The sequence below is a fragment of the Ixodes scapularis genome, unplaced genomic scaffold, assembly GCF_016920785.2.
Source record: "Ixodes scapularis isolate PalLabHiFi unplaced genomic scaffold, ASM1692078v2 ptg000005l_1___fragment_1__unscaffolded, whole genome shotgun sequence".
NCBI lineage: Eukaryota > Metazoa > Arthropoda > Arachnida > Ixodida > Ixodidae > Ixodes > Ixodes scapularis.
The window spans coordinates 2,618,572-2,645,289 of NW_024609885.1; the positions used below are offsets into that span (position 1 = coordinate 2,618,572).

The window sequence follows — 26,718 nt, forward strand, 5'->3', positions numbered from 1 at the left end:
GAAGCAGCTTCAAGCTTTCTTGGGGTTGTTAAATTTCTACGCCAGTTTCCTTAAGGGGAAGACAGAAGTGGCGGAACCCCTTCATCGGCTTTTGGACCACGAGCAAGAATGGAAATGGACAGGTGAGCACCAGCGGGCGTTTGAAAAGCTGAAGAAGTTGCTTAGCTCGGATGCAGTACTTGTTCCCTATGACCCCAAGCGGCCGTTGGTTTTGTGCTGCGACGCGTCGCCTGTCGGGGTAGGGGCCGTGCTGGCGCATAGGGCTGATGACGGGAAAGAGCAACCTATAGCATACGCCTCACGAACTCTCGGTGCTAGTGAACGCAACTATGCCCAGATTGACAAAGAAGGTTTAGCAGTCGTCTTTGGAGTGAAAAGATTTCACCAGTACCTGGCCGGAAGAGACTTTACCGTAGTAACGGATCATAAGCCGCTGTTGGGGTTGTTCAACACAGAGAAGCGGGTGCCAGAAGTGCTGTCGCCCAGGATGCTTCGCTGGATTTTGTTGTTAGGGGCGTATAATTATCGCATTCAGTACAGGGGGGGCGAAGACAACTCCAACGCTGATGCGCTTAGTCGTCTGCCAATCGTGGGAGACGAAGACGAGCCACAGCCACCGGGGGACGTGCTCCTGCTTGAAGCTGTCGAGTATGCTCCACTCCAGGCGGCAGACATCGCAAGGATGACCAAGGAAGACTGCATCTTATCCAAGGTCAAGGATTGGATCCTCAGTGGCTGGCCGTCGAGGCAACCGGACAATACGTTCGCGCCTTACGAGGTAAGGAAGTCCGAGTTGTCGTTGCATCGTGATTGCATACTGTGGGGAAACCGTGTGGTCATCCCGCAAGTGGCAAGAGAGAGAGTACTTCAGTTGGTGCATGCAAACCACCCGGGAATGAGTGCCATGAAAGCTTCAGCAAGAGGGCTTATGTGGTGGCCAAAGATGGACAGCCAGATTAAAGAATTTGTGCGGTACTGTCAGCCGTGTCAAAGTAACCACCAAAGCGACCCCAAGGCTCCCGTGCAGTTCTGGGTCAAGCCAGATCAACCATGGAGTCGTCTACACATAGACTTCGCGGGGCCAGTCAAGGGAGAAGTGTTTCTAATTGTAGTTGATGCGTACAGCAACTGGGCAGAGGTAGAAATCATGCCATCAATGAAATCTTCAGCTGTCGTCACCAGCTTAAGGAAAATGTTTGCGACTCATGGGGTACCAGACGTAATCGTCTCTGATAATGGCACAGCGTTCATTGGTGCTGAATTGCAAACGTTCTTGAAATTGAACGGTGTTCGTACAGTGTTCGCAGCACCTTATCATCCCGCCAGTAATGGCAGGGCCGAACGGATGGTAAGAGAAGTCAAGGAAGCTTTGAAGAAACAACAGGAAGGCACAACTCAGTGCAAGATTGCGCGGTTCTTGTTTAAACAACACACCATGCAGCATTCTGTCACGGGAAAGTCACCGGCAGAATTGATGATGGGGCGGAGGTTGAGGACAGCCTTGGACAGACTTCACCCAGATCGTCAGCGTGAACCTGAGGTTCAGGCGTCGCCAACAAAGTGTTTTGCTGTGGGTGACGCAGTCTACGCAAAGAGTTTCAATCCAGGACCCCGGTGGAAAGCAGCTACCGTGGTGGAAGTGCGAGGCCCGGTGTCGTACACGGTCCAACTGGACAACGGGGAGCGCCATCACAGACACCGGAACCAGCTGAGACGAGCCTGGACGGCGCCTCAAGGGGATGCCAGCACAAGGGTGGACTATCACTTCAGGCTCCCACCTACAGCGGGAACGTCGCAGCGGCCGGAGGCGAGCACGGAGTCAGCAACGCAAGCTCCGGCTCCACCACGAAGATCAACACGCAATCGACATCCTGTTGTACGCTATGGCATTAATGATTAACCAAGCGTTCTTTATTGTTTTGTGCATCTAATCGTAGGAGAAAGGAGTGTCATGTAGTGACAAGGTATATTTGTTGTTATCGCTGTCAGCGCCTATCACCAACGCAAGCCGCGTTCGCTTATCATAACATGCGCAGTGTATATAAACGCTCATACGGAAATAAACTGTTGTTCTGTTCCCACCGCGCTGTCTGAAGGATCTATTACAGTTATTTTATTTTAAAGCTTGCTATTTAGTTTTGAAAGAACTTCGTGGTTCCCATGGCGAAGTTGCAAACATTATATTGGTATGCTCAAAACCAGTCCAAGGTCAGAACTAATCATCTAAAAAAAATAATGTGACCAGAAACAATGTCATTTATTATGTTGTCAAGCTAGGCCTCGCAAATATTAGCCAAATCAGGTCCACTAGTACCCACCCATGTAGGAGGGTGTCTTTAGTGCCCATGCTTGTTGTTTAATTAGACCTTGAACATGGTTCCTTACTATGTAGGACTTGCATTACGAATGAGTTTTCTAGTTAACGGTGGTGTTCCTGTTAACAAACCATTGTATTAGGTAGGTAGAAAATAAGAGTGAAGTGAACTTTACTCTTTAATGGCAAGTAGGTTCATATGGAATCATTTTTGCTTCAGTGGAGGCTCAAGTATGCACGACACTGAAGGGACTTTCCTTTCAGTCAACGGAGACAAGGGTACCACAAGAGCCAGCGAGGGAAAGAGAACGGGACCTCTTGGTGTCAACGCCTTGCCGCCTGCGTGGCTGTGCCCCGAACCGTGCAATTTTTGCCGAGGTAAACAATTGGGCCATTTGAAAGTTTTGCGTTTTTGCGGATAAAAAAAAACATGACTCACTTGCATGCCTTGCTGTAAACAATCCATTGCAGCACTGAAATTTTTGAGTTGCAGATAATGTCACAGGTAGGATAGATAACCTCTACATTCTCGGAGTTCTGTAGACAAAGGGGCTGCCCAAAGATTACACAGCAGGATGGTGCCCCGCTACAGAGCACCAGTATATGTCGTACCATAGCCTCCTTTATACTGACAAAACCTGGCAGATTGTCACGAGAAGCGGTCGCCGAAATGGAAAAGGTGAAGTGGCATACAACGGAGAAGAGTCTCGCCGTAGCGGACGCGAAACACGAAAAAAGTATGTTTTGGGTCCTCGCCACTGCAAAAGCTGTGTGCTGACGTCCAGGTTCCGCGAGGAATGGCTCTTTAATGCTCTGTGCTACCAAATCCTCACGCTCCAAAATCTGACCAGGCACTCTATGACTCCGTCGTCGAACTGGCAGGCTTTGTGAGTTTAGAGGTGCTATAATCATACTCTAATCCACTTTACTCCTTTTTTTTTTTTTTTTTTCAGGGGGAGGGCATCTTTTTGTTTGCATTCTTAAAAAAGAGGGTTAGACTGTTGTGATTAAATTGGTGTGGACAACCACTAACAAGCTCTGTTTGCTGTCGTCAGGGCCTACGCTATTCTTATCAATTCCAATCTTCGCAAAAGAAAAGATAGGGGAAGGGACAAAACCGGAGGAAAGTTGCGCCGTTTACGTGGTCGATGTAACTACTCATGCTAAAGATAAATCACATGTAACTATGGTTGTTTGAGATAAATCTGTTTGAAAGGGTGTCTTCGCTATGCCAATCTGTAAACATATTTTTCTTTAAAGCTGGAGACCAAGTGACACAAGTATCATCGCTGTCTTCTCAACTGGTTATTTCAATATTTTATGAGGAGTACTTGGCCATGACTTAAAACAAACCAAAGACCAGATTCGGGCTCATGTTGGCCTTAAGCTGAATTTTGCCAGAGAAATAAATGCTGAAACTAGACAACATAATTCAAAGCAAACTTTCTGCAGCGACAAAGAGTTGGAAATAGTTACTGAAAGAATAGGGGAAGCAGTTTCGGGGCAACGGTATACAGATTGGACCTACGAGAGCCTAACCAGGCTTTTTGCTCTGGAACTAGACAAAGTTCAGAGTAAACGAAAGGGGAAGCAAGGACATAGACCAAAAAGCTGGTGGGACAAAGAAGTGAAGCAAGCGATACAAAAACGTCAAGAAGGCTATAGAGAACACAGGTATTCTAAGCGCAGTGGGGATTCAGAAACGGAAGTAAAGTGAAAATGGGACACTTTTATAAATTGTCGCCGAGAGGCATCCAGTTTGATCAATGCGAAAATTCAGAGAAAGGGTGAGGAATGGATGAGTAATGTAAGCAAGAAAGATAGAAACGCAGCTAAGAAGTTTTGGGAGCACTTGAACTCACTCGGTGAAACGACGCAAGCTAGACAGAGGTTCATACTCTCGCGTCAGGGAGATCAATTAGAGGGAGATGATGCGTTACGATATATAGAAGCAGTGATAGAGGAGAAATATTGGGAACGGGTACTTGTGGAAGATAGGAGAACCGAAGGAAGTAGCAGTCCAGCTTGTGATATCGCGGATTTTGGACAAACAGAATGGGAAAAGGCAGAACGAAGAGTCCCTAGTGGCACGTCGACAGGCACAGATGGGATCCCAATCAAGCTGGTGAAGAATTTGGGTCCTAAATCTAAGGCAAAACTAAGGGATGTAGTGAGCGCTATGATAACAGAAGGAAATATTCCAGATGAATGGAGGTTTAGTAGGATGAGTATGATATATAAGGGAAAGGGAGATATTTCTGATATTAGGAATTATCGCCCCATAACCGTGACACCAGTTATTTACAGGTTGGTAATGCAGATTATAAAGCACAGACTGGAGGAATGGGTAGATTGCGAGGGCATACTGGGCGAGTTACAGAACGGGTTTCGGAAACAAAGAAGGTTGGAGGACAATATATTTTCTCTAACACAGTGTATAGAAATAGTTCAAAAACAAAACAGACAGCTCTGGCTGGCATTTCTGGATATCAAGGGTGCCTATGACAATGTGAACCAAAGGAACCTGTGGGACATACAGGAGAGCTTAAACCTAGATTAAGGACTAACAGCCCTATTAAGGAACATTTACAAAGATAATAAGGTGATTATAACATGGGAAGGAAAGGAGACGGGGGAAATAGAGGTAAGACGAGGCCTTAGGCAGGGGTGCCCATTATTGCCTTTGCTGTTTATGTTGTATCCGAGAGGATTGGAGGATAGACTAGAGAAGAGTGGGCTTGGATTCAACCTTTTGTACAGTAAACTAGGCCAAAAAATTTAGCAATCCTTACCGGGATTGATGTATGCGGATGATATTGTACTAATGGCTAACAACAGGACAGAGTTGCAGGAATTAATGAGCATCTGTGGTAAGGAAGAAGAGGAATTAGGTTTAGAATTCAGTAGTGAAAAATCAGCAGTCATGATTTTGAACTGTGATGAAGTTGAGAGGCTGAAAATACAGAATATTACAGTTAAGAGAGTTAGTAAATACAAGTATCTAGGAGTATGGACATGTGATGGTGCAGAATATCTCAGTGAGCATGAAAAGTATATAATAGGTAAGGGCAACAGAAATGCAGCTGTAATGAAAAATAGAGAACTTTGGAATTACAACAGGTATGAGGTGGTGAGAGAGATCTGGAAAAGGGGTCATGGTGCCTGGCTTGACTTTTGGAAACGCAGTGCTATGCATGAAATCCGAAGTGGATGCAAGACTAGAAATAAAACAGCGCGGAGTAGGTAGACTGGCTTTGGGGGCACATTACAAAACGCCAAACCAGGGAGTACAAGGAGACATGGTTGGGCGTCTTTTGAGAGCAGGGAAGTGGTGAGCAAGATAGGATTTGAGGATCGGTCGAGGCAAATGGATAGGGACCAATGGGCACGAAAGGTTTTCAGCTATTTATGCATGAGTAGTATAGACACAAGGTGGAGACAGCGCACTAGGAAATTAAGAGGAAAGTTTTTAGGCTATAGTGGAGATACGGAAGAGCAGGTCTCAGTTAAAAAGAAAGTTAAGGCCACAGAAAGAGATCGGCGGCTAGACGGAATGCAGACAAAGACGGTTCTGGAAAGCTATAGATTAAACAAAACAGTTATTGCCAAAGAAAGCATTGATGACGACTCTACGGGAAGCTCGTTGTTTGAGGCGAGGACGGGTGTTCTGCGAACCAGAACATACAGAGCGAGGTACCAGGAAATGGATACAGTGTGCACTGCTTGTGGAGAGGAGGACGAGACGGCTGAGCACTTGATAATATACTGTAAAGGGCTTCACCCTATGCCTACTGAAGACAACATGAATTTAATAAAGTCATTGGGTTTTAGAGACAGCGAAGGGAAAGTGGATTTCAAGACTGTAGAGATTACCAAGCCAAGATTAAGTGAATGGTGGCAGAAAACGAGAGAAAACTATGTATTTTCTTATTAACTGATGGCAAGGGGTTTCATAGCCCCACTTCCTTTGCGGTGCGGAGTGAATATAGATTTCACATATAAATATTCTAAGCTTAAATGGTGAAACAAAATGGCTAAGTGGCATAAGCTACCGTCCGATCCAAGGGCTCAGCCGGATTCATCCATCTATCCATCCGTTGTAAGAGGTTTTAAGGAACCCAGTTTTAAGAGGTCGCAAGAGTGTGAACGGGCCTTTAGAGAACCATGCAGTGAACGGAAAACTTAACAGTTCATGCGTTCTTGGCATTTCATCAGGTTCTCGGCAGGCCTCTTCACGATGTATATTATGTGCATTACTTTGGTATTTGTTGATTTTTCTGGAAACAGGTGCCAGCAGGTAGGGCATAGACGATGGTAATTATATTCGTGCATCTGTACAACTTTTTTTGTTATTTTATTTTAAAGCTTGCTATTTAGTTTTGAAAGAACTTTGTGGTTCCCATGGCAAAGTTGCAAACATGATATTGGTGCACTCAAAACCAGTCCAAGGTCAGAACTAATGCCAAGGCATTTAAAAAAAATAATGTGACCAGAAACAATGTCATTTATTATGTTGTCAAGGTAGGCCTCGCAAATGTTAGCCAAATCGGGTCCACTAATGCCCACCCATGTAAGAGGGTGTGTTTAGTGCCCATGCCTGTTGTTTAATTAGACCTTGAACATGATTCCTTACTACGTAGGACTTGCATTTTGAATGAGTGTTCTAGTTAACGGCGGTGTTCCTGTTAACAAACCATTGTATTAGGTTGGTAGAAAATAAGAGTGAAGAAGTGAACTTTGGTCTTTAATGGCAAGTAGGTTCATATGGAATCATTTTTGCTTCAGTGGAGGCTCAAGTATGCACGACACTGAAGGAACTTTCCTTTCAGTCGACGGAGACAAGGGTACTACAAGAGCCAGCGAGGGAAAGAGAACGGGACCTCTTGGTGTCAACGCCTTGCCGCCTGCGTGGGTGTGCCCCGAACCGTGCAGTTTTTGCCGAGGTAAACAATTCGGCCTTTTGAAAGTTTTGCGGATAAAAAAAAACATGACTCACTTGCATGCCTTGCTGTAAACAATCCAATGCAGCACTGAAATTTGTGAGTTGCAGATAATGTCACAGGTAAGATAGATAATCTCTACATTCTCAGAGTTCTGTGGACAAAGGGGCTGCCCAAAGATTACACAGCAGGATGGCGCCCCGCTACAGAGCACCAGTTTATGTCTTATCATAGCCTCCTTTATACTGACGAAACCTGGCAGATTGCCACGAGGAGCGGTCGCCGAAATGGAAAAATGTGGAGTGGCATACAACGGAGAAGAGTCTCGCTGCAGCGGACGCGAAACACGGAAAAAGTATGTTTTGGGACCTCGCCACTGCAAAAGCTGTGTGCTGACGTACAGGTTCCCCGAGGAATGGCTCTTTAATGCTCTGTGCTACCAAATCCTCACGTTCCAAATCTGTGACCAGGCACTCTATGACTCCGTCGTCGAACTGGCAGGCTTTATGAGTATAGAGGTGCTATGGTCATACTCTAATCCACTTCACTCCTTTTTTTTTTCAGTGGGAGAGCATTCGTTTGTTTGCATTCTTAAAAAAGAGGGTTAGACTGTTATGATTAAATTGGTGCGGACAACCACTAACAAGCTCAGTTTGCTGTCGTCAGGGCCTACGCTATTCTTATCAATGCCGATCTTCGCAAAAGAAAACAAGATGGGGGAAGGGACAAGAGCAGAGGTAAGCCGTGCCGTTTGCGTGGTAGATGTAACTACTCATGCTGAAGATAAATCACATGTAACTATGGTTGTTTAAGATAAATGTGTTTGAAAGGGTGTCTTCGCTATGCCAATCTATAAACATATTTTTTTTTAAAGCTGGAGACCAAGTGAGATAAGTATCATCTGCTGTCTTCTCAACTGGTTATTTCAATATTTTATTAGGAGTACTTGGCCATGACTTCAAAACAAACCAAAGACCAGATTCGGGCTCATGTTGGAAGGCGGGTCTTTCCTGCCAAACTTCAGAAACATTTATCTAAGCAAAGATGATAAACAAATTACTATTAGTTTTACTGTCCCGCCATTTCTGCATGCAAAAGATGCCTATATAGGTACAGCACATGAAAATTTATAAGAGACTTTGTAGTGCAGAGATGCATTATGTACTCTTTTTTTTATTGTTGATGAGTGATGATGGAAATTGTAATGATTACTACCTTGTAGTAGGCCTTGTACATGAAGCATTCCCTCACATGCACACAGATGTTAAAGCAAGCTTTAAGCCCTCTCTAAATTCCATCGTGGCTTGCTTTCGTTACAACTCAAAAGGGAGCACAATAAGACGGGGACGAGAAAGGAAGAAACAAGCGCTCACTACCAACTAGTTTATTCAGAAAAAAAGTCTTCCCTTCCTTTCTTGTCCCTGCCTTAATGTACTCTTTTCTTTCATTGCAGCCGCGAAGCACCTTGCCCAGCAAAGAATTTTATAATGCTTCCTTTGACTGTACTAGACACTCTCAGTAGATAAGCCCCAGTCTTGCCTAGCAACTAGATTATGCAGGGTGCTGCAGAACAGGTTCAGCTAGACTTGGTATCCTCCCCTCTTTCCTCAGTAGGGACCGTGCCCCTTGTGCTTCAAGTGCTCTCAGTGCACTTACTGATTTATTATTTACGTTCCCTTTGAGCCTTCAATTGATATTCTTTTAAAAGAAAAAGCAGACAATAGCAGCAGCAGCCTCCCCCGCCCCTCCACTCTCTATCTCTCTCCATGGGAATATTTTAAGTTCCTCCTGATGGCTAAAATAATTTTGAATGCAATACTCTGCATTTTTATGGTGTCCATCTGTAACCTGATACATCATCAGGGTGTCTACCAACCTGAAATTCTCAGGGAAATCGTCAAAAAGTTGGCTTCATCAGGGAAAATGACCACTGAGAGTGGAACGGCGATACGAAACAAAGCTTGATGGTTGCACATGGGCACGACTATGCTGAATAATGTTTCCGAATTATGATCCTTTGACCCAGGAGTGGTCAGGAAGTTTTTATCAAAATAGTCAAGGGAAATTTTAGAAAAGTCGAGGAATTTGAAATCAGAAATTTGGTAGACACCCTGATGCACTAGTTCCACCGTACAAAATGCTTCACAATCAAGTGAGAATTGGGGAAAGCAAAATATAGAAAGGTAGCAATGGGCGTCTGCCTCACTTGCCTTCACCCTGTTGCATGGACTTTCCATCTATGACACTGCGGGCACTTAACATGTCCTCGACAATTTTACTTTGCTCACCTACAACTTCGTCCGACTTCCAGAACTTATTTCTTATCATTGGCTTTTTTTTTCCCAGGACCCACCCGGTAAAGACTTTCGGGAACCCGGCGTTACTTTTCACTGGAAAGCACCCATGGACATCTGGCAGCATGTGCGTTGTCTGCGAGGCCCTATCAATCGACATCCTGGACTTTTCAGCAGGAATCTCTCGGGTATTAGCCATGTACTGAGCATAGAAAGGTCAGTATGTGGGGGGAATCGACGAAGCACACTTTTTGTGTTTGAGCACCCTCATGGGTAAAAAAAATACAAAGATTTCGGTAAGAGCTGTGAAAGTTGTGACAGCACTTAAAGCACATTCCTAGAACAGGGAAAAAGAATTACCAATATTGGTTACTCTTTTAATGTTTTCCATATGTATTTGGTGAATATTCTAGCTATAATACAAAGGTTTGTGTGTTCCATTGTGTATCTAAACTTCTGTTAGATTTTTTTTTGTGCATCTGTTGATATGAGGATTCAAACCATAGAAGAAGAAACTGCAAAAAGAAAAACAAAGCTTTGAAAAAACAGCAAGTAGGCAAACAAAGCTTTTAGGAAACTTGTTGTAATTTTTTTTAATTCTAATTTAAACCTCAACATCAAGCAGGCAAAGCAAGCCTTCACAAAACTTGTCATTGTAATTTATTTTCGTTCTTGTCTAATAGTTATACCAGTTTTGTGTATTAGTATTATTTCTTATGATGTTATTTGTTTAGTGTTTGTGATAAAACCCCTGTGATAAGCCGAAGCAGGCTTTTGAGCCAATATGTATCACATTAATTTCTAATAAAGTAATTGTTTTAAATACTTGTGGCTTGTTTTGCAGTGCCTGCATGGTAGGACTCATGAAGTTTCATTTCCACAAATGGCAGTGATATGAGCTGAGAGAAAACAGCTATCTTTATTGTTAAATTTGAAGATTCCTGCAATTTATTCCCACCCACCTGCCCACTCAAAGCAGGCATAAAGCAACAGAACATGCTCGTTCACACCAGCTCTTGCCAATAGTATAGACATGTGACAAAAAAGATATACAACCTATTGTAAATGATAAGTATAACCAAACTAATAGAAAGTTAAGCTGCCGATTAAAAAAAAACTTTTACTTTTTTTTTTTGTTGTGTGCAAATTCCAATGTAACAAAACAATGCTGTCCTGAAAGCTTCTGTTGTGTTTCATGATAAATTTTAGAGCAGCATTCAGTTCAGCATCGTTAAGGCCACCATCGTTCATTTTTCCATGTTTCATTACAGGCAATTGTAAGATATCAGTTCTGCATTTCGACGTTTACACTTGCAGACAATTGATGTTACCGCTTCTTTTAGGTGGAATCGAAATTCCCATTTCAACTTTTATATTTTCACACAGTTGATGTTACTACCCTTGTTTTAGAGTAATTCAAGTTGAACCTCGCAGGCGACAAGAAGTCTCCTAGCGATCACAACGCCTCCCTTTGTTCAACAAACTGATACTTGACTAGGGCTGCTATACTCCAGACAAAGTGAGAGCCAGCACTGACTATCTTTCGGAGAGTCGCTCATACACTCCCATGACTCTTTTGCGATAGGAGTCGGGGGACTCTTCATAAAAGGAGGGTCCTCACAACTCTTGTTAGAGAGTCACGGGGATTACCAGGATGGAGTCGTGTGACTCTTTTTCTTCGTTGGATAAGAGTCGTTAAAGAGTCGCAGTTGACTACGTCACCTGGAGTCGCCCATACACTACCATGACTCCAGTGTGATGAGAGTCGCGGGACTCTTTTTTAAATAAGAGTCAAGTGACTCTACAAACGAGTCGTGGAGGAGTCAAATCTGTAGCGCGCAGAGACCCCCCACGGGGAGTCGTGGCGACCCTTTTTAAAAAAAGAGTCGAGGGACTCTACAAACTGGAGTCGATTCTGCGGCGCGCCAATACCCCCCAAAGAGAGTCATAGCGACTCTTTTTTTTTTAAGAGTGTGCGGTGTCCCATAGACATGTTTACGCGCATATGCACCAAACACCTCAAGGGCGGCGAGCGACTACAAGAACTCACCGTCTACTGTGAAACCAGATTCTGCGACAACAGATACATTCAAATCATAAATCAAATATGCAAAACCGCCACGCGCCTGCGATCCCTGTCCATCTACAGCAACCCCTCGACCACCGCAGAGTATATTCTCAACAACATCCAGAGTCAAAGTCTCCAGTCCCTCTATCTTCTCTCCAACAACATTAGCGTACCTGGCATGAGCGTTCCAGTCATGTACGGCGAGTCCGAACTCTCTCGCAAATTTTGCGTCGACCTACTCAAAAAGTCCTTTCCGAATTTGCGCTACTGTCTATGCGCCTTCAATCACATGTACAACATGGACCTGTCATCCACGCCCGCTCTGTTGAGGCAAAACTTTATTAATCCGCCCACGCCCATATCGTCTGTACGAGAAGAAAACGAAGATACGTACCTGCCGGCAAAGAAGCCTCGTCCTCCGCCCAGACAACAGCAAAGGCCCGTAGAGCCACCCAAACAATCCAACATGTCAGAGACTCTCTTGGAACAAGACTTTATTCCACCACCCAGCATTTCGACAACTTCGATTGAAGAATTTAAAACTCCGGACCCACCCTTATCGTCCACCACGGAAACTCCTCTGATCAGCGAAGTAGACAGCGTTAAGAACTTTCCATCGTCCGAAGACGGCAACAGTATTAACCTATCCAATCTCGGCAACAAACCCTCCATTTCTACAGTCTATGCAGATGGCGCCGTCTACTCCGACACGTCGGTAGAGGCTAAAAGAGTCTTTGAAAACGACCAAGTCGGTCGAGACGTGGTGCAATCGATGCAACCCAAGCCCACCTTCCCAGTCAACCCCTATTTATTTAAAGGAACGGCACAAGAAGAATACGACGAAGACATTTAAAATAATAAAGTTTAATTATTTGCCTCCGACACCAGAGAAGCGGTCTACGTCCCGTCGGACAAGAGGGCGGCCGTGCAGTCTTTCCGCAAGTCTCTCTTTATTGACGAAGACCGGGTGTTTGATCCACCGCTGACCGACCGGGAAGTTAGCATTCGCCTCAACGACGACCGAAGAGGAGGGGGAGACAGGTTCGTCTATGCCTTCGAGATCGACAATCGACTCGTCGAGGAAACGAACCTACTATTCGCCAGGCACGTGCCTCAACTACTGGACGCTTCGCTATTTGTGGCGCACGAAGCGGAAAAACTCGTCTACCCAATCACAGACTCTTATCCGGCCGTCTGTTGGGTGACGCCCATCTTTTGCCTGTGCGCCTTTGCCGTTCTGTTTTCGAGCGAGTATGCGAATAATAAAAATGACTAATGAAACCAACAACGTCTACAGGGTCATGCTTCAGAGCATTTGCTTATATAACCGAGACTTGCACGATCGACTATCCGACGTTGAGAATGGTTTGATAGTCGTTGGGATCTTATCAATACTTCTGTTTTTTGCTGTCGTTTTTCTCACCTTTCTCGTATACAGAGAGGGCCCGTCTTTGATACATAATAGTAAATAAGAAATGGAACTACCGGTTCTCGAGCGATTAGACTTTTGGCAGGCGGACACAGAGCCGTCGCCTTCTGCATTCGGAGACTACATCGACGTCGGTTTGGACGTGTGCCGCTCCATAGACCCCACGATCCTGGTCTACGTGTCCCGGTACTTTGCGGAAAATCACCACGTCCAAGATCCGCCCTGCGAACAGGTAGACGCCAAAGACATCGTCCTGGTGTTTACCTTCAAGGCCACGACCACCGTGGACGACGACACGCGCTACAAGATGACGATGGTCGTAAACTTTGTGAACGCCTGTAGAGACGTCGTAATATCCGACATGATGTACAGCCGACGGCAGATTTTTCTACAACTGGAATATAAAAAGAGACTGTACGGCGGTCGTCACAAGTTTACAAAGACTCTGGGCCTGATCGACTACGTACTCAACGGCTACCTCAATTCCAAATCGGGATTTTACAAAATTTGGTACGATTATTACGACGTGTCCAAAGAAGACCGCGTAACAAAGACGATAAAGTACGTGGAGGGTCTAAAGTACAAGGGCGTCTACAAGCAACAGGATTTTGAAAAATTATCATCTTCGTGTGGCGAGCGCAAGTGGATGAATTTGAGAAACGCCGTCATTTGCAACGGCGTCGACACGAACAAGTACTATTGTTACGTCACATACCTCGGTTGGGACCGATATGACTTTTACATAGTGCCGAGATAACCTTGACAGAAGACTACCGCCGTCTACGAAAAAAAATAGAATCGCGAAATACTCTACTCATCTACCCTCGCCTCCCCCCCTACACCGTCCACGCATGGTGTGATATTACGTGAGCGGCTCTCATTCGTCGGCTGATAACACGTGGGCTTCTCCGACGCGACTGCTTGTACTTACAGCAAAGTTAACCCTACCCTCTCCCCCCCCCATCGCTTCGAGCCAGCCCGAGAGTAGCACCATGTCCATCCTGAAGAAAATTTCCACCGCCGACCAGTGGGCCTCCAACTACGAGAATCTTCAGAAGATGTTCTCGTATGAAGATTTTTTTAAACCCTACGTGGATGTGCCAAAACATCTCGGCGCCGCCACGAAGAACGTCCTCCAATTTTTTATAGAGTGCGGGCACATTGTCTCCGGCAATGACAACTGTTTTATCAAGAATTTTGTGGTCGCCTTCGCGAACCCAACCGTCGACCCGGTGGATCAACGCATAGTCGACGTGATTAATATCATAAATGCGTGCCATTATCTGAATGTCTTTGAGTTGGCGGTGACAAAGTACTATCTCTTGATATTTGTGCGGATCGTGCCGTCGAAACGGACGGATGCTGTCGGGCTGCGGAGAATACTCTGTTTTTTACACAGCGTCATCACCAGCTACGTGGGAAACCACCACGTCGAGTGGAGCGAAGACTGCGACGTGTTGGCCCCGCCGCCCCCGTCCACGATCCCCATGTACGAACTGGACTACAGGGGGTTTTTGGAAGTGGTGGACACTGACGTTTTCGTGGCCGAGTTGAGAAGCCAGCTCAACCGGGAGCGTCCATGGACGACCCTGAGGAAACCAGTCGTGAGACACGCCGCTCCAAAATATTATATCGAGAGGGTGCGCAACTACGACCGTGCGGTGATTTACTAGGAAAATAAAAAGAAAACACTCGCAAACCAGAAACTGTGTCTTTATTCCCACAAAAAACCAATCGCCCGGGTGGAAACGGGCGCATTCGTTCGTCTTTTCGGAAGGCAGTAAAGTTGTTCCCAACGCGTAACAATAGGCGCGGTAAAACGCTTTTCGAAATGGGCAAACACCTGCGCAGCGCAATTTTTGCTTTATACTAAGTCTTATATCGACCTTAGCACATCTCAATGTCAACGCTCTGGGACCAGGTGCATTCGTCTCTACCTTTCCGAACAACAGACTTCTGGAGGCGTTACCTAAGGCGGGGGTAAAACATTCGCTTTAAAAATAAAAATGCATAAAGTCGTTTCCAACGCGTAAAAATAGGCGCGGTAGAACGCTCTTCGAAAGGGGCAAACACCTGCGGAGCGCAATTTTTGCTTCATACTAAGTCTTATATCGACCTTAGCACATCTCAATGTCAACGCTCTGGGACCAGGTGCATTCGTCTCTAGCTCTCCGAACAACTAGACTTCTGGAGGCGTTACCTAATGCGGGAGGTAAAACATTCGCTTTAAAATTAAAAATGCATAAAGTCGTTTCCAACGCGTAACAATAGGCGCGGTAGAACGCTCTTCGAAAGGGGCAAACACCTGCGCAGCGCAATTTTTGCTTCATACTAAGTCTTATATCGACCTTAGCACATCTTAATGTCAACGCTCTGGGACCAGGTGCATTCGTCTCTAGCTCTCCGAACAACAGACTTCTGGAGGCGTTACCTAAGGCGGGAGGTAAAACATTCGCTTTAAAATTAAAAACGCATAAAGTCGTTTCCAACGCGTAACAATAGGCGCGGTAGAACGCTCTTCGAAAGGGGCAAACACCTACGCAGCGCAATTTTTGCTTCATACTAAGTCTTATATTGACCTTAGCACATCTTAATGTCAACGCTCTGGGAAAAGGTGCATTCGTCTCTAGCTTTCCGAACAGCAGACTTATGGAAGCGTTACCTAAGGCGGGGGGTAACCTAGGAACCCACCACGTCGAATGAAGCCAATACTGCGACGTGTTGGCCCCGCCGTTCCCGTCCACGATTCCAAAGTACGAACAGGACTACAGGGGGATTTTTGGAAGTGGTGGACACTGCCTTTTTTTTTTCGTGGCCGAGCTCGGAACCCAGCTCAACCGGGAGCGTACGTGAACGACCCTGCGGAAACTAGTCGTAAGACACGCCGACACTCCGAAATATTATATTGAGAGTGTGCGCAACTACGACCGTGCGGTGATTCACTAGTAAAATAAAAAAAACACGCGCAAACCAGAAACTGTGTCTTTATTCCCACAAACACCAATCGTCCGGGTACCATGGGCTCGATTGAATAGTATCGACACGTCAGGCCGCCGGCGACGCTTCACAGGTGGGAGGGGCTGAGCTTGATACTATTGTAAAAATATTCTCGTGTTTATTATTCTCAAAATGAAATGAGCTCGTGCCGCGTAACGTCCTCTACCGTTGCTCGATCGGGCAATGGGATCCGGAACGTAGAGCGATGTTTGGTGACAGGCGTAGCGAGTCCACCACAGAGGGTTTCCGGTGGAGGAGGCCGACTTAACGGCCAAGAGGACGTAGGTGCTGTCGTGAGCGCCGACGACCGAAGATCCCTTGAGTGGTATGGGGAAGACGACCTTGACCGTCCTGGGCTCGGTGAACTCTATAGGTTCCTCGTCGCGCCCCAGCCGTATCTCGACCACCTCCTTGCACATGGTCACGGTGCTATCTTCTTGGGAATCGTCGTCGACAGTCTTCAAAACTACGTCCGCGCACTTTTCCACCTTCCAGACGTATTCTCGACCGCCGACATCGGTCAGTTGGATCGACCGAAGGTCGCACATTATTTAGATCTTTTCCACCACGGCAGATATTTTGTCGACGAGTCCTGATTCTATTAGAAGACATACACGCACCACGTGGACTCCGCGCACGCCCTGAGTCAGGAGGTGATCTAGCGGAATGACAGCCGCCTTTAGGAAGGAGAAGTGCTCAAACACGCTAATGTGCTCCTTTATATAGTCGGTGTTCTTTTTCAGCACGTGACAGAGTTCTGGGAAAGGGACGTACTTGACGGCAACGTCTTTGAGCTCTACCGTCACCACAATCTGCTGCATGTAGGATACGTACTTGAGGTCGGGATGCTCGGCGCACGCCTTTTGCGCGATGTGTACGAGCGCCTCGACTTTGGCGAGCGGCTGCGTGTCCTTTCGCGTGTGAAGCGACACGACACGCCCCATGCCGCCGACTTCTCCGTTGATCTTGGCGGCGATGCGTTTGAGCCTGTGCGACGAGTTGTCGTTCATGAGCGCGATGCGGAGAATGCCTTCGCCCGATTCCGTTTCGCAGTGATACACCGAGTACAGTCCGCACTTCTTGACGACGTTTTCGTAGACCTCTAGTTTGGACTTGTTTAGCGTCATAAAGTCCGCGAGCTCCTTGGCACTGAGGGGCTTATCTCCGTCGAATTTCGTGGCGATGGGCACGTTAATCAGAAACTGGAGACATTCGGTGCTAAAGAGAGCCGAAGCGCCAAATCTTCCGTCAACGTTGCACGTTATGTAGTCGAGTATTTTGTCCAACCCGGAGACGCGCTTGTCTTCCACATCGCAAAGCGTTCGCACCGGCATGTTTTTATATAAATTAAAAACCAATTATGGAGTATGTCGTAGGGCTGCTGGCTTCTCTGCCTGCTGCGTATAATATACTGAAGAGGAAATTTAAAGGACTACCCGTATTTGTGTACATATATTCGAAAGAAAACCAGTGCGTTTTTTTGGGATAACGTGGGTATGCGGTGGAACTCTCTAAATAATAGTTTATACCTGATGAGTGACGATTACAGTCCGGACAACCGCGGAACGACCGTCCTACTTTCGCCGGGCGAACTGGAAGTCGTGCACTCGAAGCGGGACAAGACAGCCGACGCGTACGTCCCTACGCACGAGAGCTCGCCTTATGCGAGCTCTCGGCTGCGAGGAGAAAATCTACGACGTCGTCTGGAATGGCGGTCAGCGCTTCGTCTACACTTCCATGGACCTGTTTCGAATGCTATACAACAAGGGCGTCTTTATTTAACGTCAAAGTTTGGAAAGTTGAGCGAGCACTTTAACAACCCGTTGAGCAGGCGCCTCGGAAGCCTGGCTCTGTACTCGTAAGGAGTCACGTCCGCCGTCGTCGGTCCGTAAATATGTAGCCACACCGAGTCTCGCTCGTCGCTTTCCGACGCCAATCTTCGGTTGGACGCGACGTCGTGGGGGCTTCTTCTCGCGTCGGGCGCGTACTTTACCATGTCCACCGGTACGTTTCGCGGTTCTAAATAACCCAAATTTCTGTTCATTGCAAACACGACAATCATGTTATCGTCGTGCGAGCGCCGCTTGTACGTTTCGTAATGTTCTCTGCGTACGCATCGTCTGATTCCTTTTCCGTAATTGCCGCATATTGCCTGCCCCGTGCATAGAGTCGAGCAGTCTCCGTCGTTGACGCAAGACACGTATTCCTTATCGCAATCCATATACTTTTTGTTTGAAGAAGAGATGACCTTTAAAATTACTATACTCAAGGCTTCGGAAATAAACGGAGTCTATTTTCTGTGGGCTATGATACTGCTAGCATTTAGCGTTCTGGTTCTTTCGCTCACAATGTGCCGCGTCCTGTTTGCCCAAAGAAGAAAACGGAAACCGAAAAAGGAATTGAGTAAACGGGACAAGCTCGTAAACAGCATTAATAACGACAGCGACTTTTCGGACGACTTGTACGAGAACGTTCTATAAATAAAAATGGACATGTTTAGGAGTGCATTCCTGCCTTCTTCGCGAATCGACAATTACAACAATCCCCACAGCACCACCACGGCCGCAACTCCCCCTTTCAATACGACTGTGCATACAACTACGGCTCCCATGACCACTATTACTACTACTGCAACTACTAGTACTACTACTGCTACTACTAGTAGTAGTACTAGTACGAACCACAGACTAGACACCGTCCCACTGACGACACCCGACCAAAGAAACGTAGCATCTAATGCGACCATAGTCTACGACATGATGCTGGCATATTTCTGGAAAAACACCGACAAGAACAAGCGATCCGACATTTACGACAGTCTCACTCTCCGGAACGCGGTGACTTCCGCGAGCGACCATCGAGCCGGTAGCGAACGTCTCTTTAGAAAACACGTTTACGATGTTTTGGGCAGAACCTTTCCCTGGATCCTTAGCGTCGATAACGTCCGCGTCTGTGTCTCGGACCAGAGATCCGTACTGCCCATCGAGATCCTCATTCCACGCAGGGCGGCCTACACCAACGAGAGCGCAGACTTGGCTTTTGTCGGGCGCGTCCTATACGACCAGTACAAATCGGTGATTGATCCGTACGATCACGTCACGTATTTGGTTAGGAATCACCCCAAGCTCGTGGAACGCTACCCCATGTTCTGGTCCTACGTGTTTCTCAAAAACGTTCCGGCGTACAACGATTACGTGGAAGGCGACTGGAGCGACGAGAAGACAATCTTTTCGAGTCAGACCTATCAGGCGGGCTGGTTGAATGCAGACGCAATAACAATGCTGGCAAGCACAGTCACGAATCTGCCCTTTGGCGGAACGGGTGGCGTCGGCGAAGAGCCCGTAGCCCTGGGCGTGCGCGCCATGTACAACCTGGAGTTATTTAGTTCTGCCTACAACGGAGACTACCTGTTTACGGCCGCCGCCATCCGCAACGCGTACAAGTTTGCCTACGACTCGTGCCTCTACGTTCCGCGCGGCGTGGCCACGGCCGAGCTCCGTTCGCTAAAGAAGAGGGAGGTCCTTCTGGGCGTGCGGCAACCCACCATCTCCGACGTGGTCAACGACATCAACAACGTCAAGACGTCGTCCGTCATGGTCTACCTGGACGGAACCGTGAGAAAGAAGCGCGGCGGCGGCATCGCGAGTGGCGGCGTGGGTTGCCTCAAGGCTTCCGGCCTGCAAGAGGACGTGGTGGAGAAAATTGTCGAGAGCGTCGAGTCGACCGTCAAGACCATACTACCCCGACTGTGCGAGACGATAGGAATTCCGAGCGTGATTGCCAACGCCATGACGGCAACGAAAAAGATTCGGCTACTAGACGTGCTGCGCACCGTGGACAACGTCCTCTTCCAACACAGCGACTGGGAAGAGAGAATAAACAGGGGTCTTGCCGCGATTCCGTCTCTGATCAACAACATAACCAACGAGCCGATCGTCAGCTTTGTGCCGAGCAAAACGGCATACACGCACGTACCCACAGGCAGCACCCTCGAACTACCTGGCTTTGACAACTCGATTGTGCTCTCCACTCATCTCGATCCCGAAACAAACAAGCGCTTCTGTCCCCTCAAGTTCATTTTACAAGAGCCCTTCCTCTATCTAAACAAGGGGAGCGGGCGTTACTTTACCCACTCGAGTGGAGGTCACCCGATGCCCTTCACCCAGGTAGAGGGATTACGCATACTGTATCACTTTCTCGTCCAATAAAAAAAAAACACAACCTCCATTATTTGGCGTGACCTTGTGTGATGAGAGTACTTAAGCGTCGCCCTTCTACACACACAATAAACGTATTGACACCATGGGTATCCGAAATCTTTGGAATACACTCAACGCAGTTTGCAACCGCGCCGTCGAGGAGGAACTGGCACCGTTACTCGAGTCTCAGTTACAGCTCTTGGACGACCCCGGCAGTAACGTCGAGACGGCCACGAACCTCGTTTTGCGGACGTATTTTTCGCCTACGCCGTCTGCGCGTCACTTCGACTATGAGAGCGTGACGTCCTCGTTCGTGATCGGAGAGTCGGCGCGCATTCAAGTCGTCGTCGACGGTAACATTTTTCTACACCACTGCAAGCACTCGCTGACGGACCACCATCTCAAGACGTTTGCGGACAAGATCGATGCCGCACGAGCGATCGCCGACCGAGAGGAACGAGAGCGAGCGTGGGAAGCCTTGAACCTCGAGATTATCAAACACTACGTTGGCGAGACCAACGGAGATCTGGTTGACGATTACGTCGAAGACTATATCGAAGACGACGCGTTTGTTCTTCGAGATTTGGACTGGGACAAGGAGTACGAGGCGAGACCGGGCGAACGCTGCATCCGATACGACGCCTTCTTCACGACGGTGTTTCATTGCATATCTAGGACGGTCAAGAGGGTCGTCAAGGGGCTGTCCCTAAACAGGCGTGTGGAAGTTGACGTGGTGGTGGTGTTTGACGGAATGTCGCCGACGGTAAAGTGGCCCGAGCAGTACAAGCGTCGCAGTAGAGAGCTGGCCAACGTCATCAAAAACTCGTCTGGCGAGGACACCAAGCGAGTTCGGACCATCGAAAATTCGAGACTGCAGTCTGTCCTGAACGGAAGGCTCAAAAACTTGGCACGCTACGGCAAAGACGCCATGGCCACAATCTGCCGATTGACCGCGGCCTCGGACGTGATGCAGCACGTCAGGGAATATGCCACGCTTCTCGAGAACCCACTCTACGCCAAAGAGGTGATTGACGGCTACTCGAACGAGTCGGCTGCAGCGTACCAACTCTCGTCCTTTACGATCCTGCCGCCGTTCTACGTGGGGGAAGGCGACGTCAAGGTCGTGGACTCTTTAATGTGTCCGCCGCCAAACGACGAGCGCTGGGACGTGTCCGTCGTTGTCACCGACGATTCGGACATTCTCCTCGGGGTAGCTGCGGTCGTGGAAAAGATACCCTCGCGAGACGTCTACGTGTATTCGGCCCGCCAGTACAGCGAGAGTAAGAAGCGACAGGACGAACACAGGTTCGAGTTTGGCGGCGTGCAACACGCCGTGTCTCTGCTGGACAAGTCTCTTCCCAGTCGTCAGGCGGGTTACTACCACATCAAGGACGATTTCTTTACTCGCGCTGTACGCGTCAGTAGTTCCGATCTTCACCCGCTGTCGTTTGTGGTGCCAATCTTGCTGTACGGCGGCTACGAGATGCTCCCGTTTATGATAAGCTCATCTAAAAAGGTGGACGGCAAGAAGGTGGACCTGTTTCGCGCAATGATGAACGCCGCAACGAAGGAGACTAGCTTCTTTGACATTTTACTGGCGGCGGTCGATGCCGCGGCACCTATGGAAGGGTCCACTACGCGGAGGCGAGCGGCCGCTATGTCCAAGGACTGGCCCAAGGCGAACGAGCGTCGGCAGAAAGTAGAGGAGATTGTCACGAAATACCTGAAGCTGCTTCAGTACACCGCGCTCTACACCACGCAGCAGGACCGGCTAGCGTGGTACGTAAAGCCCGTAGAGTTTGTGTACGAAGACCGCGTGGTAGAGAGGGACGCGACAACAAACGCTTTCGTCACGCGACCGATCACGACCATGGGGCAGAACAAGGCGTGCCGCGTGAGTCTCGCCGACGTTGCGAGCGTCATAAGGGCCCTAAAGGCTAGCGACGCGTTGGAATCTGCGGTGGACATACGAGCTTACGTTATCGAATCTAGCGGCGAACACCTTGCGGTTTCCAGCGCCATCAAGGCGCTTTCGGCGCTCTACATGATGGGTGCTATGGAGTTTGATGACGACTACGACAATTGGTCGGACGTGGAAGCCCTTGCTGCCGTCTACAAGTGGTACGAGACCCGCTGTCTGTGTCCCTGCATCAAGACGATGGATCTACGACGCGTCTTGTGCATCTTTAGACAGAGCAGCGACTGGTCTCGCACGTTCACCACTAGCCTCATCAGACGGGCCTATAAGAAGAACAAGCGGCGACTGAGCAACCTTCGATTTCCTAGTTTCGACGCCATTTACAACGACATGTTGTGAATAAAAGAACGTTTGTTTGGACACACACACACACAGACGCACACACATAGAGACACAGATGTATAGCAGCGTGCAAGCTAGCGTAAGCGTTTATTTTAGGCAAAGCAGACAAACACAAGCGAAAGCGAGTCACTTCTTGTAATACGACACTTTGTAAATGCCATAGTCGTTGGTGGACGTAATGTTTGACTTTGTAACATCTTTTAATATCTGCAATTTCTGTATAGTGATGTAGTAGAAACAGTCGACGAGCCTCAAGACGACCAGATTGTGTAGACACATCCAATGCTTCTCGCAATAAAGGTGATCTGACACATACTGTCCGTCTTCCTTGGGTTTGATTTTGGCCACGAGCGCCGGTAGAGAGGTGGTCACCTCGTAGGTGCCGTGGTACGTGACTGGAATCACGTCGAAGAAGGATTCTTGTTCTTCCAGGGGATCGAAAGTGTAATCGAGTGGCAAAGTGGTCGTCTTGTCGTTTACATAGCTTTGCAGTACGTGGTGGAGAAAGGGTAGAATTGCATGCACGTTGTGATGCGCCGACGAGTGACGGACGTAGAGGTAGACGTAGTGCTTGGTGCATATCACGTCGTGCACCTTGAGATCGCGCAGCACGTTGATGAAGTTTATGCAGTCCACCACCACTCGGTTGGCGTCCTTGTCCCTGTATGAAAAGACGAGTAGATAGTGGGACGACGAGCTGTCTTTCTGACAACACTCTGCTCCCTCTACGACCGATGGGACGTTGTTTTGAATAAAGAAATTTGCGATAGCGATCCAGATTTTATAGGGTATCGATACCGAAAGGTCCAGTTCGCAATGGAGATAGTCTCGCAGGGTCCTCATTTTTTGTTGCGAAAAGATATCGACGAACGTGACCTGTTTCAACATTTTACTCCCTCGATCGTTCAAATCAGTCACCGAACCTTTTTGTTAATGTATATGGGGGCGTTGGCGGTTTTTTATTTCAAATGCATATGGGCGCGTTGCTGTCGTCGTCCTTGCTGTGAGGCGCGGACGTGGATGGATTGGAGAGTAGCGGCGCCATCATCGTGGAGACGTCTTCCATGGTTTTACGGAGCTTGTCTCGCATCGAGTTGGACAACAGGTCGTCGCTGTCGCATATCAGTCTGTTGAGAAACTTTGTTTCGACCGGAACGATGACTTCCACGTCGTCGGCCACGGACCACCTACAACGGGCTAGGAAGAGGCGCAAGGCCGTCGCCGAAACAAACTGCCCCCTAAACAGGTTGTAGCAATTAGACACGGAGGCAAAAGCCTCGAGTAGTTCCTTCTCGAGAAATTTCTTGTTGATGACGCTAATCTCGGTCTCGTCCTCGATAAAGAGCTTGATGAACATGTTCAAAAAGTCGGCTAGTACGCGTTGGTCCACCTCGCACGTGGATATGGCCGCCATGGCGCACTTCGCTCCGTTGGCGTCGCGCGTAGTGTGCATGGCAGTAGACATGGACGTGCACCACGAGATGATGGACGACGACACGCTAGGCGAGATGTGGTGTTCCAGACAGTTGGGCGACTGGACCCAGAGTAGAAAGTCGTTAAAGAAGCGCGAGTCGTACAGGTAGGTGTTTTCGCCGCGGTAGCTCCTGCAGAAACGCGTGTGATAAAACAGGTTGGTGGCCATCCGAAATAGCGCCGTGTTTGAGTAGGTGGCAATTTCTTCCTGGCGCGGAGTGGGTATGCCTTTGGTCATCTTGAGGCACTGTAAGGTGGCCCCAAACATGTCCGAGTCCATCATCTCAAAGTTTAGGCACTGTAGAAACAGACCGAGGTTACGGGGCGAGACGCAACAGGCCTGGCTGTAAAATTTGTTGAGCTCCTGCGTGCCCTGGTCCGACTGTTTGTGCACTTCGACGAAGCGAGAGTCCACGCGCCCGTTGCTCATGCACTGTTCTATGATGGAGGCGATGTTAAGGACCGACACCTCGGTGGCCGGCGCCTTCTCCTTCTGCAGGGCTAGCACGTAGTGGTTGGTACGCGGCACGGGGATCGTGTCGGAACTCTTCATGATGAGCTCGTTGTGGTCACGCAGCGTCGTAGAGATGGCCGGATCGATGATGTTGACGTCGTCCGTGACCCGCTCGGCCGGCATGACGGTCCGGAGCGTCATGTAGTCGGTGTCGCAGCGGTACACTCCGTTCTCGACGTTACTCGTGTACAACCTGTTGCTCTCTTCGACCAGGAGGTTGATGACGTCCTGTGGCTTGTTGTTTTGCGAAAACTTTACGCGAATGGCCCCGACAATGTTTTCGTTGACGGTGTGTGGCTGCGTGATCCTGTGCACGAGGCTGAGACCGTTGGCCACGTCGAGCCAGTTGTGGCCCATGGCGCTCTCAAACTGAAAGATGGGGTTGCACTTTACGCGCACCGCCGCGTAGTTGCACAGGGATACTAGCATGACCGCCGTAATCTTGGCTGCCGTCCTTGCGCCCACCGCCATACCGCGAGTCGCCTCGCGCGCATGGGAAAATATCTCTTCGATGTAGAGGAGTAGCAGGCGCAGAATGGCAGTAGCGTACGCGTCCACGTACGGCTTCAGATCCCTGATGACGCGCTGAGTGGTCGACGAGGAAGAGGTTTTCCTAAGTATGTTGAGACTGTTTCGTACGTATTCGATTCCCATTACGCAGTGAAATACTGTATTGTCATTCAGGAGCGTTTGGATGGCCATCTGATCCATGTCGACCGTCATCAGTATGTTACTACCGAGCTCGAAAACGCGAAAGAGCATATCTGCAACCGGTTCCACATCTCCGTTGGTCAGGAGCGTCGTGCGCGCCTTGGTAATGTGCTGCATGAGTTTCTTGGACGAGTAGCCGAGTAAGGTCGACGTGTCGTTCGGGAGCGTGGGCACGTATTTATCGCCATCTCTCCTGTAAGACACGTTTTGATTTCCCCGCTGCCGGAATACGGGTAATAAAATATCGGTGGCGTCTTCGTGATTCACCGAGTGTTGACATCGTCCCTTTTTCAACAGGTCTAAAAATTTTCTGCGACAGACATTTTTATAATAAACAAAATTGCTACCGCCTATGGGAGGTCGACTCCGCTCCCAGTCGAGGTCAACCTAGATATGGAGAGAATATATATTGCGCACCGAGTAGAGGGCTCCTCTCATTATCGTCGCTATGGCGCACCTCGTTACGGATCCCATAAGCAAGGAAGTCGTGCGTCGCTTCAAGACGTTCGCCGAATGGCGACTTCGCACCAGAGCCACGCCTCGAGACTTTGCCTATGCCGGCCTAGAATATTGCGCTGACCGGAAACACATCTACTGTCGGCACTGCAAATTTCAAGTCGCCGAACAGGACTGGGAGACGCTCACGTTTCACCCGATGAACCTTCACCGCCGAATGCCGTGCAAGTTTCTCGAGCAGTACAGGGACCCGCGGCTGAACGTAGCAAGGGTCGTGTCCGTCTTGCCGAGCTACTCTCACCCGGTCTACAAGAGATACGTCGACGAGAAGATTCGAGCCAAGACCTTTCACGATGTTCGAGGCCCTGCGTTCGCCAAGGCCGGCTTTTTCTGCTCGCACGACGACGAGCAGGGCTACCTCTCCCGCGAACAGATAGTGACCCGCATATTCGTTTGTTTCTACTGCGGGGTGCAAGTATTTTCGATCCTCGACTGCGAAGAAGACGATCCGTGGCTGCTACACGCCCGCAGGTCCCCCAATTGCGTGTTTCTACGAGTGAACAAGACCTATTACTACGTGCACGATGCAGTCGAAAAGTTTTACAGGAGCGAGATGTACTGGGCGTCTCACTTTCCCGAGATCGACGATCTCGTCAAGGACCCAAAGTTCCGCAACAGGACTATGAGTACTCTGTACACGGCCAACCTGACGCATCCCTTGAACGTATCGGCGATGGTGAGTGCCATTCGGAGCAGCAAGGCGACTCCGTTGGGCAGTCACACTCTGTTTGAGCCAGTGAACGCCCTTCCTTCGTTCGATCACAAGGCTATCGGTAGGTGGGGTAACTTTGTGATAGATAGCGCGATCTGTGATACGCACTATTCCGCTATAAAGTCACGAGACGAATCAACTAAGAGGTGCATCGTATGCATGAAGGCTCCGGCTAACATTGCCTACTTGCCGTGCGGACACTGCGTGTCGTGTTTCGACTGCACCATATTA

At 48.4% G+C, this 26,718-nt stretch overlaps 2 protein-coding genes across 2 annotated transcripts; one reads left to right on the top strand and one right to left on the bottom strand.

Moving 5' to 3' along the window:
- On the top strand, positions 1-22,558 carry LOC121833858 (uncharacterized protein K02A2.6-like). The gene is made up of 3 exons (XM_042287570.1): positions 1-1,876; positions 2,579-2,608; positions 22,178-22,558. Exons 1-3 carry the CDS (start codon positions 488-490, stop codon positions 22,556-22,558), a joined length of 1,800 nt encoding a protein of 599 aa, XP_042143504.1. The 5' UTR covers positions 1-487.
- Positions 22,559-22,687: 129 nt separating this feature from the next.
- LOC120847453 lies at positions 22,688-25,202 on the bottom strand. The gene is made up of 3 exons (XM_042287571.1): positions 24,942-25,202; positions 23,544-24,806; positions 22,688-23,155 (listed from the first exon to the last, which is right to left on the bottom strand). The coding sequence occupies exons 1-3, from the start codon at positions 25,200-25,202 to the stop codon at positions 22,688-22,690; spliced, it is 1,992 nt and encodes a 663-aa protein (XP_042143505.1).
- Between the last annotated feature and the right edge of the window lie 1,516 nt (positions 25,203-26,718).